Source organism: Saimiri boliviensis, chromosome 6 (genome assembly GCF_048565385.1).
Source record: "Saimiri boliviensis isolate mSaiBol1 chromosome 6, mSaiBol1.pri, whole genome shotgun sequence".
NCBI classification, from domain to species: domain Eukaryota; kingdom Metazoa; phylum Chordata; class Mammalia; order Primates; family Cebidae; genus Saimiri; species Saimiri boliviensis.
The window spans coordinates 126,059,129-126,074,112 of NC_133454.1; the positions used below are offsets into that span (position 1 = coordinate 126,059,129).

Sequence of the window (14,984 nt, forward strand, 5' to 3'; positions counted from 1 at the left end):
ACCCCGTCTCTACTAAAAATACAAAACATTAGCTGGGCAGGGTGGCACGTGCCTGTAATCCCAGCTACTCAGGAGGCTGAGACAGGAGAATTGCCTGAACCCAGGAGGCGGAGGTTGTAGTGAGCCGAGATTGCGCCATTGCACTACAGCCTGGGTAACAAGAGCAAAACTCCATCTCAAAACAAACAAACAAACAAACAAAAACTTGTAGGCTGGGTGTGGTGGCTCATGCCTGTAATTCCAGCACTTTGGGAGGCCGAGGTGGGTGGATCACGAGGTCAGGCATTTGAGACCAGCCTGGCAAACATAGTGAAACCCTTTCTCTACTAAAAATACAGAAAATTAGCCAGGTGTGGTGGCAAGCACCTGTAATTGCAGCTACTCAGGAGTCTGAGGCAGGAGAATTGCTTGAACCTGGGAGGCAGAGGTTGCGGTGAGCCAAGATTGCACCACTGTATCACTGCACTCAGCCCATGTGACAGTGTGTAAGACTCCATCTCAAAAAAAAAAGAAAAAAAACAAATTGTTAACACTTATCCCCACAACAGGAAACTGAGATACTGGAGATAGGTATGGGAAAATTTACTTTTCAGTACATATCCTGGTATACTTTGTACCATATGCATGTAACTGGTAACATTTTTTTTTTTTTTTTTTTTTGAGACGGAGTTTCGCTCTTGTTGCCCAGGCTGGAGTGCAATGGCGCGATCTCGGCTCACCGCAACCTCCGCCTCCTGGGTTCAGGCAATTCTCCTGCCTCAGCCTCCTGAGTAGCTGGGATTACAGGCACGCACCACCATGCCCAGCTAATTTTTAGTATTTTTAGTAGAGACGGGGTTTCACCATGTTGACCAGGATGGTCTCGATCTCTTGACCTCGTGATCCACCCGCCTCGGCCTCCCAAAGTGCTGGGATTACAGGCTTGAGCCACCGCGCCCGGCTGTAACTGGTAACATTTTAATTAATTTCAGCTTCCTAATAGTGTGTGAGAACTAAAAGTGGTGACAATTTAATGTAGTGTGATAGGAATGCTAAAGTGAGTTGTTCCAAAGATCAACTTTGCCTGTCTGACCTTTCCCACTACAATGAACTCCAAGGTCTCAGGTTTTTTTATTTTATTTTTATTTTTATTTATTTATTTATTTTTTTTTTTTTAGACGGAGTTTCGCTCTTGTTACCCAGGCTGGAGTGCAATGGCGCAATCTCGGCTCACCGCAACCTCCGCCTCCTGGGTTCAGGCAATTCTCCCTCCTCAGCCTCCTGAGTAGCTTGGATTACAGGCATATGCCACCATGCCCAGCTAATTTTTTTGTATTTTTAGTAGAGACGGGGTTTCACCATGTTGACCAGGATGGTCTCGATCTCTTGACCTTGTGATCCACCCGCCTCGGCCTCCCAAAGTGCTGGGATTACAGGCTTGAGCCACCGCGCCCGGCCCCTATTTTATTTTATTTTAAAGATGGGGTTTCACCATGTTGGTCAGGCTGGTCTTGAACTCACGACCTCAGGTGATCTGCCCGCCTTGGCCTTCAAAGTGCTTGGATTACAAGCATGAGCCACCATGCCTGATCCTCAGTTCTTTTGATGTAAGAGATTTGGGTGGTATTGTGCAATGCTTGACATAATGGGACTACTAAGCTTGGGGATTCTTTTATGAGAATTTCACTGTGACAACAATAGTTTTAGTCCCAGTCCCTTCATAGTTGGAAGTGTCATATCTGCACTCCCAGTTATAGACAAATATTTCTTCTTCCAAAGCAGTAAAAAGGTATAGATGAGCTGCTGGCCATTTGGGGTAAGGGAGGCATTTGAGGGCACTGGGCCTGCCTGGTCAAGGGGTAATATGGGTATTTCTAGGAGCTACCAAATGCTGGCTGCTGAGCTCTTGAACAGGGCTGACTGGTGGGGGGGCCTTCAGAGCCCACACCAAATGGCGAACCCGCCGCTGCTGCTGCAGCCAATAGAGCATCTCCACTTTGTCACTCTTCATCTTGTCCAGGTAGCGCCGCCCCTTGAAGATCACTGGCTCGCCGAAGATTGACTCAATCTCCTCCAAGAGGGAAGCCAAAGAAGACTCCATTAAGTTGAGCTTCCTGTGGAGATGGCTTCGGATCTGATTCTCCTCCAGGAAGTGACTGGAGCTCAAGTTGGTCTTTTTGAAGAAGCGGTTGGGATTGGAAGCTTGTCCCTCAAACCATTCTAGTCTCGCTAGCAATGCCTCCCGCAGCTGAATGGGCTTCAGGGCCTGCTCCCAAGCATTCACCAATGAAGGCAGCTGTCTCAGACGGGCTTTGGAGCTGTACTTAATGGCCATGTCCACCCGGTCTTTGTCGGGGACCTCAAGCACAGACCACAGTCGCTGCAGACGCTTCTGCAGGCTCAGGATCTTGTGTGATTCTCCCAGGTGGGGAGTTTTCCCAGCTCCTAGCCTGTGCTCTAGCACAGTGTTCCAATCCCACTCTCCTGGCACAAAGTCTGGTTCTTCATCTTCTAGCAATGGGGGAGGGTGCTGAATCTCTAGGGACTCACTGACAGGGGCCACAGTCTCCCCAGGAACCTCTTCTTCATACATTTGAAAGATGACATGAAGGAAATCTGTTTCATGGTTGGTAAGGTACTTGAAGTAGTCATCCACAGACAAGGTGGTTTTCCACCAGTTCATCGAGGAGGGCTTGTTTGACCACCTCTCCCAGCTTTTGGTAGCTTGGGGTGATGGGAAGGGGGACATCTTCTCAGCATCGGACTGTAAAGTGTTTGCTCTTTGGGAGTAAAGTCCAACCAGCTCAGGGTTGATGATTCGAGACTTGTTTTCTTGACGTAGAAAGGCTGAGGACAGGAAGGTCGACCAGTCTTTATCTGCTGCAGGCTCAACTAGGGGCCCTTGATCAAAATGTAAGTGGTCAGCAGAGACCCGGCTCATCAACTCCTTATAGACCTCCCTGGTACTACTGCCAACAAAGTTATCAATATCCATTTTTTCAATGGCTTTAGGATCTAGTTCACCAACCAGATGGTTATATAGGGCTCCAGCCCCCTCAACGTGGAAAGAGTCTAAAAAGTTCCTATCTGACACCTGTACAGCAGCCACCTGGACCACGACCTCCTTTCTAAGCTTCAAAGTAACGGTCACTGGCTGTGGGTGAAGTGGAAAGGAATTGGGTGGCTGGGGGTCCCAATGCCCAGAGGTCTCTTCCTCCTGGAGATTCTTCAGTATCTTCTCCAGCTCCTCCAAGTGATGCCCTGCAGCTGGGGGACGGGTCACAACCCCCAGGAGAGGAGGCAGGCCTGAGTCCAGTGGTGGGTAGTGAGTCCCTTCCAATTTCATGTTCTTTATCAACTGCTTCAGATCCTCAGCCACAATGTACCCAGTCAGCTCTGGTTTGCTCTCTGTAGCCAAGACCAGTGGGGTCAAGGGGCAAGATGGGAGTGGAGGAAGGCCCAACTCATCTGCCAGTCTCCAGCCCTCACGCAGGGAGGGCATGGATTGGCTTCTCCAGAGCTCGAAGTAGAAAGGCGAGGGGGAAGCCCTGCTGGTAGGAGCCACAGGATAGCTGGGCAGCGACACTATTGGTGAGGAACTGATGTCGATTTCTTTCTTCTTTCCTAAGGAGGGCAGCCAGTGGAGAGGCTTTTTCCTCTTCAGCAGAGGGATGGACTTCAATTCCTTCACTGGATCCATCCTTCCTGGCTCACTGAGAAACTCTGGTGGACGACTGAGTTGGATGAGGTAATTCAGGTTGAGGTTAGAGCACTGCACTTGGGCGAAGCCAGTGCTGTGAGGCCAGGGGATAGGACACAGCTTGAAAGTCCCAGCGGGGCAGACGGGGCGAAGCTTGTCCACACCTCCAGAGGCCTGCTCTGCCTTCAGCAGGGCCTGGAAGTCGGCGAGTAGGCCACGGTAGACGTTGGGGCTAGTGAGGAAGAGTGTGCAGTCCCTGGCGAGGCTGGCGGCCAAGCGGGTAAGGGTGGCTGATTCAGTGAAGACCCCTCTGGAGGTCGACATGGTCACCAGCAGGTGCAGGTAGCGCAAGAAGAGCTGCTCGCTGCTCAGCAGCACGTAGGCCTCGAGACGCTTCCGGAGCTTCAGGTTGTTCTTGTGGCTGAGATTAACTTCGGCGGGCGGCTCCCGCCAGCTGCACTTCAGCTCATCCAGGATGACCTTGATGAGACGTAGTCGGGCTTCAGGAGGCACTCGCGCTGACATCCCGCTGCTGGCCAGCAGCTTGGCCACCTGGCTGCATAGCGACGCCACGGTCAGCTTCGCGAGAGGGAAGGACTGCAGAATCCGGCCCTCCTCTCGAGGGCGCTTCTGAGGCTCTGGGGACGTCGCTTTAGTGGGGAAGAGAGACAACGGACGCAGCAGTCGGTGGTAAAACCGCTGGAGCTCATGCTCGGGCTTCGCGGTCTCCATCTCAGCGCCAGTGGCAGCAGCCACGGGTGAACGGAAGCCGAGTGGTTACTAAGGCAACCGGGGACCCGAGTGCGCCTGCGCGGCCGCTACCCTGTGGCAGACAGGGGCAGCGCTTGGCGCGCGCACGCACTAGGAGGCGGAGCTAAGGAGTAGCTTTCGAGGCTCCGCCCCCGCGTCACAGCGCTAGTTGTCGCTCCTGTGCCGGAGCCGCTGTGCGTCTCGAGCTGGTGACTGGGTCCAGAATGGCTTCGGACTCGGGGACCCAGGGGACCTTCTGCACGGTGAGGGTCGAGGCTTCCTGTGGAGCCTCGCCAAGCAGAGAGCCTAGGCCCCTGGGGTGATTGTTACCTTGGGAAGACGGGATGGAGTGAGCACCTGGGTTGGGGCCTGGGGCCGCGGGGTGAAACTAGGGTGCCAGGGTAGCAGAGGGCCTGCGTGAGTGTTGGGGAGGTGACACCATGGTCCTGGAATGCTCATGAGTGATCATGAAGAAGGTGCTTGAAGAAGGGTTATGTGGGGTTTGTGCCCAGGCCCAGGGGTGTTCATAGGGTAGGTGGTGAAACAAAGTCATACCAAGGCGCTTCCCCAGTGATCGTCGGTTGGTCCGTGCTGCCCTTGCAGTTGGAGTTCATGGTGCAGATGACCTGTCAGAGCTGTGTGGACGCAGTTCGGAAGTCCCTGCAAGGGGTGGCAGGTAAGAACAGGGCAAAATTTTCTGCGGACAGTCAAGAGGGCTCTGGGAGGGACCAGGTGAATTTATTAGTTGAACCCTACTCCCATTTTACAGATGTAGAAACCGAACCCCCGAGAGTGGAAGGAATGTTCTGAGTCACACACAGACCTGGAGGCAGAGACTAGAGTACAGCTCTCCAGCTTGCCCTGTGACAGGCTCTAACTGCCTGTCTTGCAGTCCTGAACCTCCTGTGCCCCCGGAGACTGAGGAGTTAGACTGAGGGAGTTCCTTGGAAAACAGGCAGTTCCTGCTTGGGAAACACCATAATGTTGATAAAGCAAACAGTAGTGCTGGCCCTATGCCATCATGGGTAGCTTGTGGTTCTTAAAAGGCCAGCTGGTCTGAAGGTGACCTGGCACAATTAGAAATGTCTGGAAAGCGGCCGGGCGCGGTGGCTCAAGCCTGTAATCCCAGCACTTTGGGAGGCCGAGGCGGGTGGATCACAAGGTCGAGAGATCGAGACCAACCTGGTCAACATGGTGAAACCCCGTCTCTACTAAAAATACAAAAAAAATTAGCTGGGCATGGTGGCATGTGCCTGTAATCCCAGCTACTCAGGAGGCTGAGGCAGGAGAATTGCCTGAACCCAGGAGGCGGAGGTTGCGGTGAGCCGAGATCGCGCCATTGCACTCCAGCCTGGGTAACAAGAGTGAAACTCCGTCTCAAAAAAAAAAAAAAAAAAAAAAAAAAGAAATGTCTGGAAAGGTAGAGCCACTAGCATGGCTCTGGGACTGGCTTCCTTTGATTCTGTTAAGTGTTCATCCAGGCCCAGCTCAGTAGCTTGCCTCTGGCCTTGGGAAGGCTGGTGGATATGGGGATGGGGAATCGCTGTCTGTTTCTTTGTTCCCTGCTGCCAGCAGTGGGTGCCAGTCTCTGTTGTCCTCTTCACTCTCTCTCTCGTCAGGTGTCCAGGATGTGGAAGTGCACTTGGAGAACCAGATGGTTTTGGTACACACCACTCTGCCCAGCCAGGAGGTGCAGGCTCTCCTGGAAGGCACGGGGCGGCAGGCAGTACTCAAGGGCATGGGCAGCAGCCAGTTGCGTGAGTGACCACTATGGCTTTGGCCTTGGCCTCTCTGGGAGGGAGGTGGCTCAGAGCTGGTACAAATCTAACCATAGGAGTCTCGGGCTCTGGGTTGCAGTGGCTTGGAGAAAGGTCTGAAAATTATGTGAGACTCTGCCCTTCCCAAGCTGCTGAAGAGGTGTGCTGGGTGAGGTGGCAAGGCAGCCCAAGTGTTTTAATACCTTGCAGAGAATCTGGGGGCAGCAGTAGCCATCCTGGGGGGGCCTGGCACCGTGCAGGGGGTGGTGCGCTTCCTACAGCTGACCCCTGAGCGCTGTCTCATCGAGGGAACTATTGACGGCCTGGAGCCTGGGCTGCATGGACTCCATGTCCATCAGTATGGGGACCTCACAAAGAACTGCAACAGGTGAGTGGTCTAAAGTCTCCCCAGTAGCATCCTCAGCTACACATTTTCACACTTGGCCTTCATGAATACCCTGTGAGGCACATATACACAGGCACAACCTCCAAATGTGGAAACTGAGCCTCAAAGAGGTTAAATGACTTGCTAAAGGTCCAGAGCAAGTAAAAGGTAGAGTTGGGATTTGAGTCAAGATCTGACCTTGGCTGGGTGCAGTGTCTCATGGCTGTAATCCGAGCACTTTAGGAGGCTGAGGCAGGCAGATCATCTGATGTCAAGAGTTCAAGACCAGCCTGGCGAACATGGTGAAACCGCTTCTCTACTAAAAATACAAAAAAATTAGCTGGGCACTGTGGCACATGGCTATAATCCCAGGTACTCAGGAGGCTGAGGCAATACAATTGCTTGAACTCAGGAGGCAGAGGTTGTGGTGAGTCAAGATTGCACCACTGTGCAAAATTCCATCTAAGAAAAAAAAAGATCTGAACTTGAAGTTTTGCTTGTAACCACCTTACTGCATTTTAGATGGAAGGGAACTCCTGGACACAGGAAAGGAAGGGTCCCCATGCCATGGTGTTTGTCATGCTGTGATATAACTAGTTGTTTACTCATCTGTGACTCCCCTGAAGCTTATTGAGGACAGGTACCGTGTCTGATTCTTTTTGGTGCCCTCTGCCCAAAGCCCAGCACAGAGTAGGCCAGCTTGTTGAATGAATGGATGAAGCAAATACAGATAGATGAGAGGGTAGGACACCTGGCCTGTGACCTGCTTTCCTGACCACCTGTTTCCTTTCTTAGCTGTGGGGACCACTTTAACCCTGATGGAACATCTCATGGGGGCCCCCAGGACTCTGACCGGGTAAGTGTCTGTCTGGATTTGGGCTTGGGTTGGGCTCAGAGAGAACCCAAGGTCACAGAGGCAGGGCAGGCAGTTCTTGGGATTTTTATTTTTATTTTGTTTTTTGAAATGGAGTCTCACTTTGTTGCCAGGCTGGAGTGCAGTGGTGCAATCTCAGCTCACTGCAACCTCTGCCTCCCGGATTCAAGGGATTCTTCTGCCTCAGCCTCCCGAGTAGCTGGGATTACAGGCATCCACCACCACGCTCAGCTAATTTTTGCATTTTTAGTAGAGACAGGGTTTCACCATGTTGGCCAGGATGGTCTTGATCTCCTGACCTGTGATCCACCTGCCTTGGCCTCCCAAAGTGCTGGAATTACAGGTGTGAGCCACTGCACCCAGCCATTTTTTTTTTTTTTTTTTTTTTTTTTTTTTTGAGACGGAGTTTCTCTCTTGTTGCCCAGGCTGGAGTGCAATGGCGAGATCGAGGCTCACCACAACCTCCGCTTCCCGGTTTCAAGCAATTCTGCCTCAGCCTCCCAAGTAGCTGGGATTACAGGCATGTGCCACAGTGCCCAGCTAATTTTGTATTTTTAGTAGAGACAGGGTTTCTCCATGTTGGCCAGACAGTCTTGACTGCCTGACCTCAAGTGATCCGCCCACCTCGGCCTCCCAAAGTGCTGGGATTACAGGAATGAGCCACTGTGCCTGGCTCTGACTGTGCTATTTTCTTTCTTTCTTTCTTTCTTTTTTTGAGATGGAGTTTTGTTCTTGTCACCACAGCTGGAGTGCAGTGGCACGATCTCCACTCACTACAGGCTCCACCTCCCTGATTCAAGCAATTTTCCTGCCTTATCCTCCCGAGTAGCTGGGATTACAGATGCCTACCACACCCAGCTAATTTTTTTTATTTTTGGTAGAGAAAGGATTTTGCTATGTTGGTCAGGCTGGTTTCAAACTCCTGACTTCAAGTGATCCACCTGCCTTGGCCTCCCAAAGTGCTGGTATTACAGGCATGAGTCACTGCGCCTGGCTGTGACCGTGCTATTTTCTATCTTGATGGGTCTGCAGCTTTGTGCCACAAAACAAATGAAACCATGATACGTGTTTCTTAATGCATGTAACTGATTTTTTGGACTTTTGACAGTTCTGTCACCTATCATGCTTTTCCTTTCTTCTCTTTCTTCCTTTTCCTTCCTTCCTTCCTTTTCTTTCTTTTCTTTTTTGAGACAGGGTCTCACTCTGTTTCCCATGCTGCAGTACAGTGGTGTGATCATGGCTCACTACAGTCTTGAACTCATGGATTCAAGCAATCCTCCTACCTCATCTCCCTGATAGCTGGGACCTCAAGCATATACCACCATGTCCAGCTAACTTTTTTTTTTTTTTTTTTTTTGGGTAGAAATAGGGTCTCACTGTATTCCTCAGGCTAGTCTCAAACTGCTGGGCGCAAGTGGTCCTCCTACCTCGGCCTCCAAAAATGTTAGGATTACAGGCATGATCTTGAACTCCTGACCTCAAGTGATCCACCTGCCTTGGCCTCCCAAAGTGTTGGGATTACAGGTGTGAGCCACCACACTCAGACACTCTGTCACATTTCTTTCTTTTTTTTTTTTTTTTGAGACAGAGTGTCGCTCTTGTTACCCAGGCTGGAGTGCAATGGCGCAATCTCGGCTCACCGCAACCTCCGCCTCCTGGGTTCAAGCAATTCTCCTGCCTCAGCCTCCTGAGTAGCTGGGACTACAGGCACGCGCCACCATGCCCAGCTAATTTTTTGTATTTTTAGTAGAGACGGGGTTTCACCACGTTGACCAGGATGGTCTCGATCTCTTGACCTTGTGATCCACCCGCCTCGGCCTCCCAAAGTGCTGGGATTACAGGCTTGAGCCACCGCGCCCAGCTACTCTGTCACATTTCTAATGGTCAAAAGATTTTGCTCCCTGCCCTGGGAAATTGGAGAGGCATTTCTTTTTTTTTTTTTTTTTTTTTTTTTTGAGACGGAGTTTCACTCTTGTTACCCAGGCTAGAGTGCAATGGCGCGATCTCGGCTCACCGCAACCTCCGTGGAGAGGCATTTCTATAGAGTCCATTGCATAGTGCCATGCTTATGCTCAGTGAATTAGTAATCTGCTGCTGCAAACCAAATGATTTCCAAAGTTAGGAGTTTAAAACAACAAACATTATGGGGCGGGATGCAGAGAAAAACAAACAAACATTTACTGTCTCTGGGGCAGGAATTTGTATGTGACTTAGCTGGGTGCCTGTAGCTCAGGGTCTCTCTCGGGGCTGCAGTCATCTCAGGGCTCCAGGTGGGGAGAATCTACTTCCAAGTTTGTTCATGTTGCTGTTGGCAGGCCCTGGGTCCTCCCTGGCTGTTCGCCAGAGACATCAGTTCTTTGCCAAGTGGGTCTCTCCCTAGGGCAGCTTACAACACAGCAGGTGGCTTCCCTCAGGGTGAATGAGAGAGAGAGAGAGAGAGAGAGAGAGAGAGAAAGGGCATCCAAGACTCAAGCCACATTCTTTTTGTAACCTAATCTTAGAAGTAACACTAGGTCCAGCCCACACAAAGGGACGTGCATCATAGAGGCCTTTCACCTCCTGCAGCCTTGAAAGATGACGGGCAGGAAGTAGGCAGGTGGAGAGGCTGAGAGTGGGAATGACAGGCCCAGCAAAAGAAACTGCCCAGGCAAAGCCCTGGAGGCATGGATTGGCAGGCAGTGAGTGTTTCTGAAGGGCAGGAGACTGCCTTGTGACCTGTGTTTTCTTCCTGGGCCCCAGGTGGGGCAGCAAATCAGAAGGGGCTGGCATCAGTAGCTGTACCTCACCCAACCCCTTAATATAGATGGGAAGAACTGAGCAGGAGCTGAGCGGCCAAGGCCACAGTGACTGGCAAGTTACTGTTGGGTTTCAGCATCTGCTTTTCCCAGATGGAAGAGAATTCCATCTGGGAATTTATATCCAATCTTGGTTGTCCCTTGCACATCTCCTTTCTTTTTTCTTTTTATTTTTATTTTTTAAGACGGGGTTTCACCATGTTGGTCAGGCGGGTCTTGAACTCCCGACCTCAGGTGATCTGCCCACCTTGGCCTCCAAAGTGCTAGGATTTTTTTTTTTTTTTTTTTTGAGACGGAGTTTCACTTTTGTTACCTAGGCTGGAGTGCAATGGCACGCTCTCCGCTCACCGCAACCTCCTCCTCCTGGGTTCAAGCAATTCTCCTGCCTCAGCCTCCCGAGTAGCTGGGATTACAGGCACGTGCCACCATGCCCAGCTATTTTTTTGTATTTTTAGTAGAGACGGGGTTTCACCATGTTGACCAGGATGGTCTCGATCTCTTTTTTTTTTTTTTTTTTTTTTTTTGAGACGGAGTTTCGCTCTTGTTACCCAGGCTGGAGTGCAATGGCACGATCTCGGCTCACCGCAACCTCCGCCTCCTGGGTTCAGGCAATTCTCCTGCCTCAGCCTCCTGACTAGCTGGGATTACAGGCAAGCGCCACCATGCCCAGCTACTTTTTTGTGTTTTTAGTAGAGACGGGGTTTCACCATGTTGACCAGGATGGTCTCGATCTCTCGACCTCGTGATCCACCCGCCTCGGCCTCCCAAAGTGCTGGGATTACAGGCTTGAGCCACCGCGCCCGGCCCAAAGTGCTAGGATTATAGGCGTGAGCTACCACGCCCGGCCACACATCTCCTAAGTGATCTCTAAGCTTCCTTCTGTTCTAACCTGGCTCTAGTCTTTTCTTTTCGTAGACTGTACTAGAGAGATTTTCCTGAGGCCTGGAGTAACCAGGCCATGCCCTTACCTGAAACCTATCTTGGCTCCCAGTGCCTGAGAGTACAAGCTGGGCCTAGCTTCTTGGTGTGGACATTCAATGCCCCACCCCCACCCTCGGCCTATTGCCCCTGCCTGTGTGCTGAGGGAAGATCCTGGAAAGGCTGCCTTTCCTTCACCCGCTGCTGGGTCATGCCTCTAGCCACACTGTGCAGGCCGCCCACTTTGCCCAGTCCCCAAAACACTCCTCAGGCCACGCATGGTAGCTCATGCCTGTAATCCCAGCACTTTGGGAGGCCGAGGCAGGTGGATCACTTGTCACGAGTTCGAGACCAGCCAATATGGTAAAACCCTGTCTCTACTAAAAATACAAAAATTGGCCGGGTGCGGTGGCTCAAGCCTGTAATCCCAGCACTTTGCGAGGCCGAGGCGGGTGGATCACGAGGTCGAGAGATCGAGACCGTCCTGGTCAATGTGGTGAAACCCCATCTCTACTAAAAAAAAAAAATACAAAAAATTAGCTGGGCATGGTGGCATGTGCCTTTAATCCCAGCTACTCAGGAGGCTGAGGCAGGAGAATTGCTTGAACCCAGGAGGCAGAGGTTGCGGTGAGCCGAGATCGCGCCATTGCACTCCAGCCTGGGTAACAAGAGCGAAACTCCGTCTCAAAAAAAAAAAAAATTAAAAAAATAAAAAATAAAAATCCCAGCACTTTGGGAGGCCAAGGTGGGTGGGTCACATGAGGTCAAAAGTTCCAGATCAGCCTGACCAACATGGTGAAACTTTGTCTCTATTAAAAATACAAAAGTTGCCGGGCGCGGTGGCTCAAGCCTGTAATCCCAGCACTTTGGGAGGCCGAGGCAGGCGGATCACAAGGTCAAGAGATCCAGACCATCCTGGTCAACATGGTGAAACCCCGTCTCTACTAAAATTACAAAAAATTAGCTGGGCATGGTGGGGCGTGCCTGTAATCCCAGCTACTCAGGAGGCTGAGGCAGGAGAATTGCCTGAACCCAGGAGGCGGAGGTTGTGGTGAGCCGAGATCGCGCCATTGCACTCCAACCTGGGTAACAAGAGCGAAACTCCGTCTCAAAAAAAAAATAGAAAAGTTAGCTGGGTGTGATGGCATGCATCTGTAGTCCCAGCTACTCAGAAGGCTGAGACAGGAGAATCGCTTGAACCTGGGAGGTGGAGATTGCAGTGAGCCCAGATCACGCCACTGAACTCCAGCCTGGGCAACAGAGTAAGATTCTGTTTCAAAAAAATAAAAAAATAAAAAACAAATACGAAAACTAGCTGGGCATGGTGGAGCACATGCCTGTAATCCCATAATCCCAGCTACTCAGGAGGCTGATGCAGGAGAATTGCTTGAACCCAGGAAGCAGAGGTTGCATGAGCCAAAATCGCACCATTCATTGCACTCCAGCCTGGGCATCGCAGTGAGATTCCATATCAAAACAAAAAAACAAAAAGTCACTCTTCAGGGCTCTGTATCACCTCCCCCTCCTTGATCTTTCTACTATTCAAGTCCCCAACACAGGGCGTAACAAAAAGTACCAGGGGCAGGCAGCAGATGTCCCTCTGGAAAACGAGATAAAGGAGAACTGCCGCTTCTTCCTGCCCTTCAGTTCGTGGCACAGTGAGATGCCTGGTTACTCAGCAGCAAGGTCACGAGAGCCTACCCACATTGGCACAGACACTTGTTTCTGCCCTAAATGTCAGGTTGAGGACACAGATGCGGGTTTCTATGGCTCACCAGTAAGGCCTTGTCACTCCAAAACACATCAACTGTTGTATTCACCCTATGTCTCATGACGCCTAATTTGTTCTGTATCTGTTCTGGGTCCCTTGAGGATGGTGACCCTGCATACTCCTGCCATTCCTGGTAGAGTGTGCCTGACCTAGGAGGTGCTCATTGGTGTGTTATGACAATTTTTATTACCTTCAAGGGCGAAGGAGGGCAGAGCCAGCTTCTAGGGGCCAGGACAGGCCCTTTGCCCCTTGCGTTTCTTTCTGTTGCTGGAATCTGGGAGTCAGAGAAATGACATAGGCTATATCGTCAGGGAAGCCAAGCTTGGCCAACTTACCCCATGGGAATTAAAGATAGCCAAGGGCTCACAGAGCCATCAGGAAGTTGGAGAACTGGGCTAACTAGAGGCTGAGAAGCAGAGCTGGACGATGCCCTCATGGGAAAAACAGTCTGGTCCAACGGGATGACTGCACAGGCAGGGGAATCTTTCACCAGCTCTTTTCAGCCCACTGTCAGTCTGCCCAGGATTTCAGTTCCAGGGAGAGAGTGACCACTTTCTACTTCGAGAAAGGGCCAAGGGGGACCTTGCCTGCCCAGTCCTTGGAGAGCTCAGATTCTACCAGACTGGTACCCACAGGAGGAAATGGGTATTTTGGGGAAGCAGGAAGAGGCATTGGAATCAGGAAGTCAGAAGATAGCAGCTTGGCACCACATGGCACACACCCCCTGTACACACACTGGGTCTCATTCCAGCACCGCGGAGACCTGGGCAATGTCTGCGCTGATGCTGATGGCCGTGCCATCTTCAGGATGGAGGATGAACAGCTGAAGGTAAGGTGGAAAAGAAGGTGGGCACCCTTCCTAACAGGGTCCATTGTCTGAGGCTGTCGTCTCCCCTGAAAGGTGTGGGATGTGATTGGCCGCAGCCTGATTATTGATGAGGGAGAAGATGACCTGGGCCGCGGAGGCCATCCTTTATCCAAGATCACAGGAAACTCTGGGGAGAGGTGAGTGGTGTCAGCCCCTGCAGGAGGCTATGCTCTGCAGATGGTACATGAGGAGCCCAGGAGTGGAGGTATAAACAAGTACCCACTCCTAAACACACATTCTTCTGCAGGTTGGCCTGTGGCATCATCGCACGCTCCGCTGGCCTCTTCCAGAACCCCAAGCAGATCTGCTCCTGCGATGGCCTCACCATCTGGGAGGAGCGAGACCGGCCCATCGCTGGCAAGGGCCGAAAGGAATCAGCCCAGACCCCTGCTCACCTTTGAGCAGGGCCTCACCTTGGCTCTGTTGATGTCCTCCAGGGCAAGCACTTTCCACTTCCAGACGGGGCCAGAGGGACCTTGCCTGCCTGTTCTTTGGAGAGCTCAGTACGAGGCAGGAGCTACTGCTTTTTCCCTTGGCAAATGAAAGTTTCGTTTTCATATGGAACTTGGTGTTTTGTGCTTGTCTCCACGTCCTGTATGGGCTTGGTGAACACAGCTCTGCCTCTGCCCTTTGCATCAGGGCCAGCCCTTAGCACTGGAGCCAAAAAAACCTGAATTCAAGCCCATACACACACTGAAGTCCCCATCTTCCTCCTTGAAGCCGTCATGAAGAGCCACCACAGTCAAATTTGTGTTTATGGCCTGCCCTCTCCCCTCACTATGGCTAATTGGAACCGGAATGGACTCCTGACCTGTGGTGGCTCATGCTTTTCCTGAGAAATCAGAGCAGATCCAGCTTTAGTTTCTTCCTATGGTTGGACCCATAACATGGGAATATGGGAACTTTGGGTGGCCCTCTTCTCCCTGCCTTACTGACTGAGTATCAGAAAAAGCCAGTCAGCTAAGGAGGAAAAATGAGGCAGGAAGAACCTAAGAGTTGCTGGAGAATCCCAGTCACTCTGGAGTCCCTCCTCTGGGCCTTTCCTGAGGTCGGCTGCCTCCTGCCCCAAGTATAAAGAGATGCTTCTGTATCCTCCTAATGCATCACCCTGTTAAAATAATCTGGTTTGAGGCCGGGCTTACACCTGTAATCCCAGCATTTCAGAAGGCCAAGGCAGAAGGATCCCT

General features: G+C 51.5%; 2 protein-coding genes across 3 annotated transcripts; one reads left to right on the forward strand and one right to left on the reverse strand.

Annotated features, from left to right (window-relative positions):
• Positions 1-1,603: 1,603 nt before the first annotated feature.
• CCDC87 (coiled-coil domain containing 87) lies at positions 1,604-4,411 on the reverse strand. Its single transcript, XM_003945202.4, is given in 2 exon segments — positions 1,604-1,911; positions 1,913-4,411. Coding segments are annotated over 2 exon segments (2,550 nt in total). The 3' UTR covers positions 1,604-1,860.
• A 150-nt stretch (positions 4,412-4,561) lies between these two features.
• CCS (copper chaperone for superoxide dismutase) lies at positions 4,562-14,361 on the forward strand. 2 transcript variants are annotated; one of them, XM_074401739.1, is made up of 8 exons: positions 4,562-4,692; positions 5,001-5,105; positions 6,049-6,186; positions 6,397-6,574; positions 7,367-7,427; positions 13,681-13,758; positions 13,831-13,934; positions 14,045-14,361. In XM_074401739.1, exons 2-8 carry the CDS (start codon positions 5,042-5,044, stop codon positions 14,196-14,198), a joined length of 777 nt encoding a protein of 258 aa, XP_074257840.1. In that variant the 5' UTR covers positions 4,562-4,692; positions 5,001-5,041; the 3' UTR covers positions 14,199-14,361. The 2 variants fall into 2 exon arrangements, with proteins under 2 accessions (XP_074257840.1, XP_003941272.1); XM_003941223.3 differs by having other exon boundaries at positions 4,572-4,692; positions 5,033-5,105.
• Positions 14,362-14,984: the final 623 nt, after the last annotated feature.

What these genes read in the sequence shown, in the direction of transcription:
- CCS (XM_003941223.3), top strand. Translation starts at nt 4,654, where the DNA reads ATGGCTTCGGACTCGGGGACCCAGGGGACCTTCTGCACG. An exon ending in CATGGGCAGCAGCCAGTTGC is followed by an intron (nt 6,187 to 6,396) that starts GTGAGTGACCAC and finishes AATACCTTGCAG; the next exon opens with AGAATCTGGGGGCAGCAGTA. An exon ending in CTCACAAAGAACTGCAACAG is followed by an intron (nt 6,575 to 7,366) that starts GTGAGTGGTCTA and finishes TTCCTTTCTTAG; the next exon opens with CTGTGGGGACCACTTTAACC.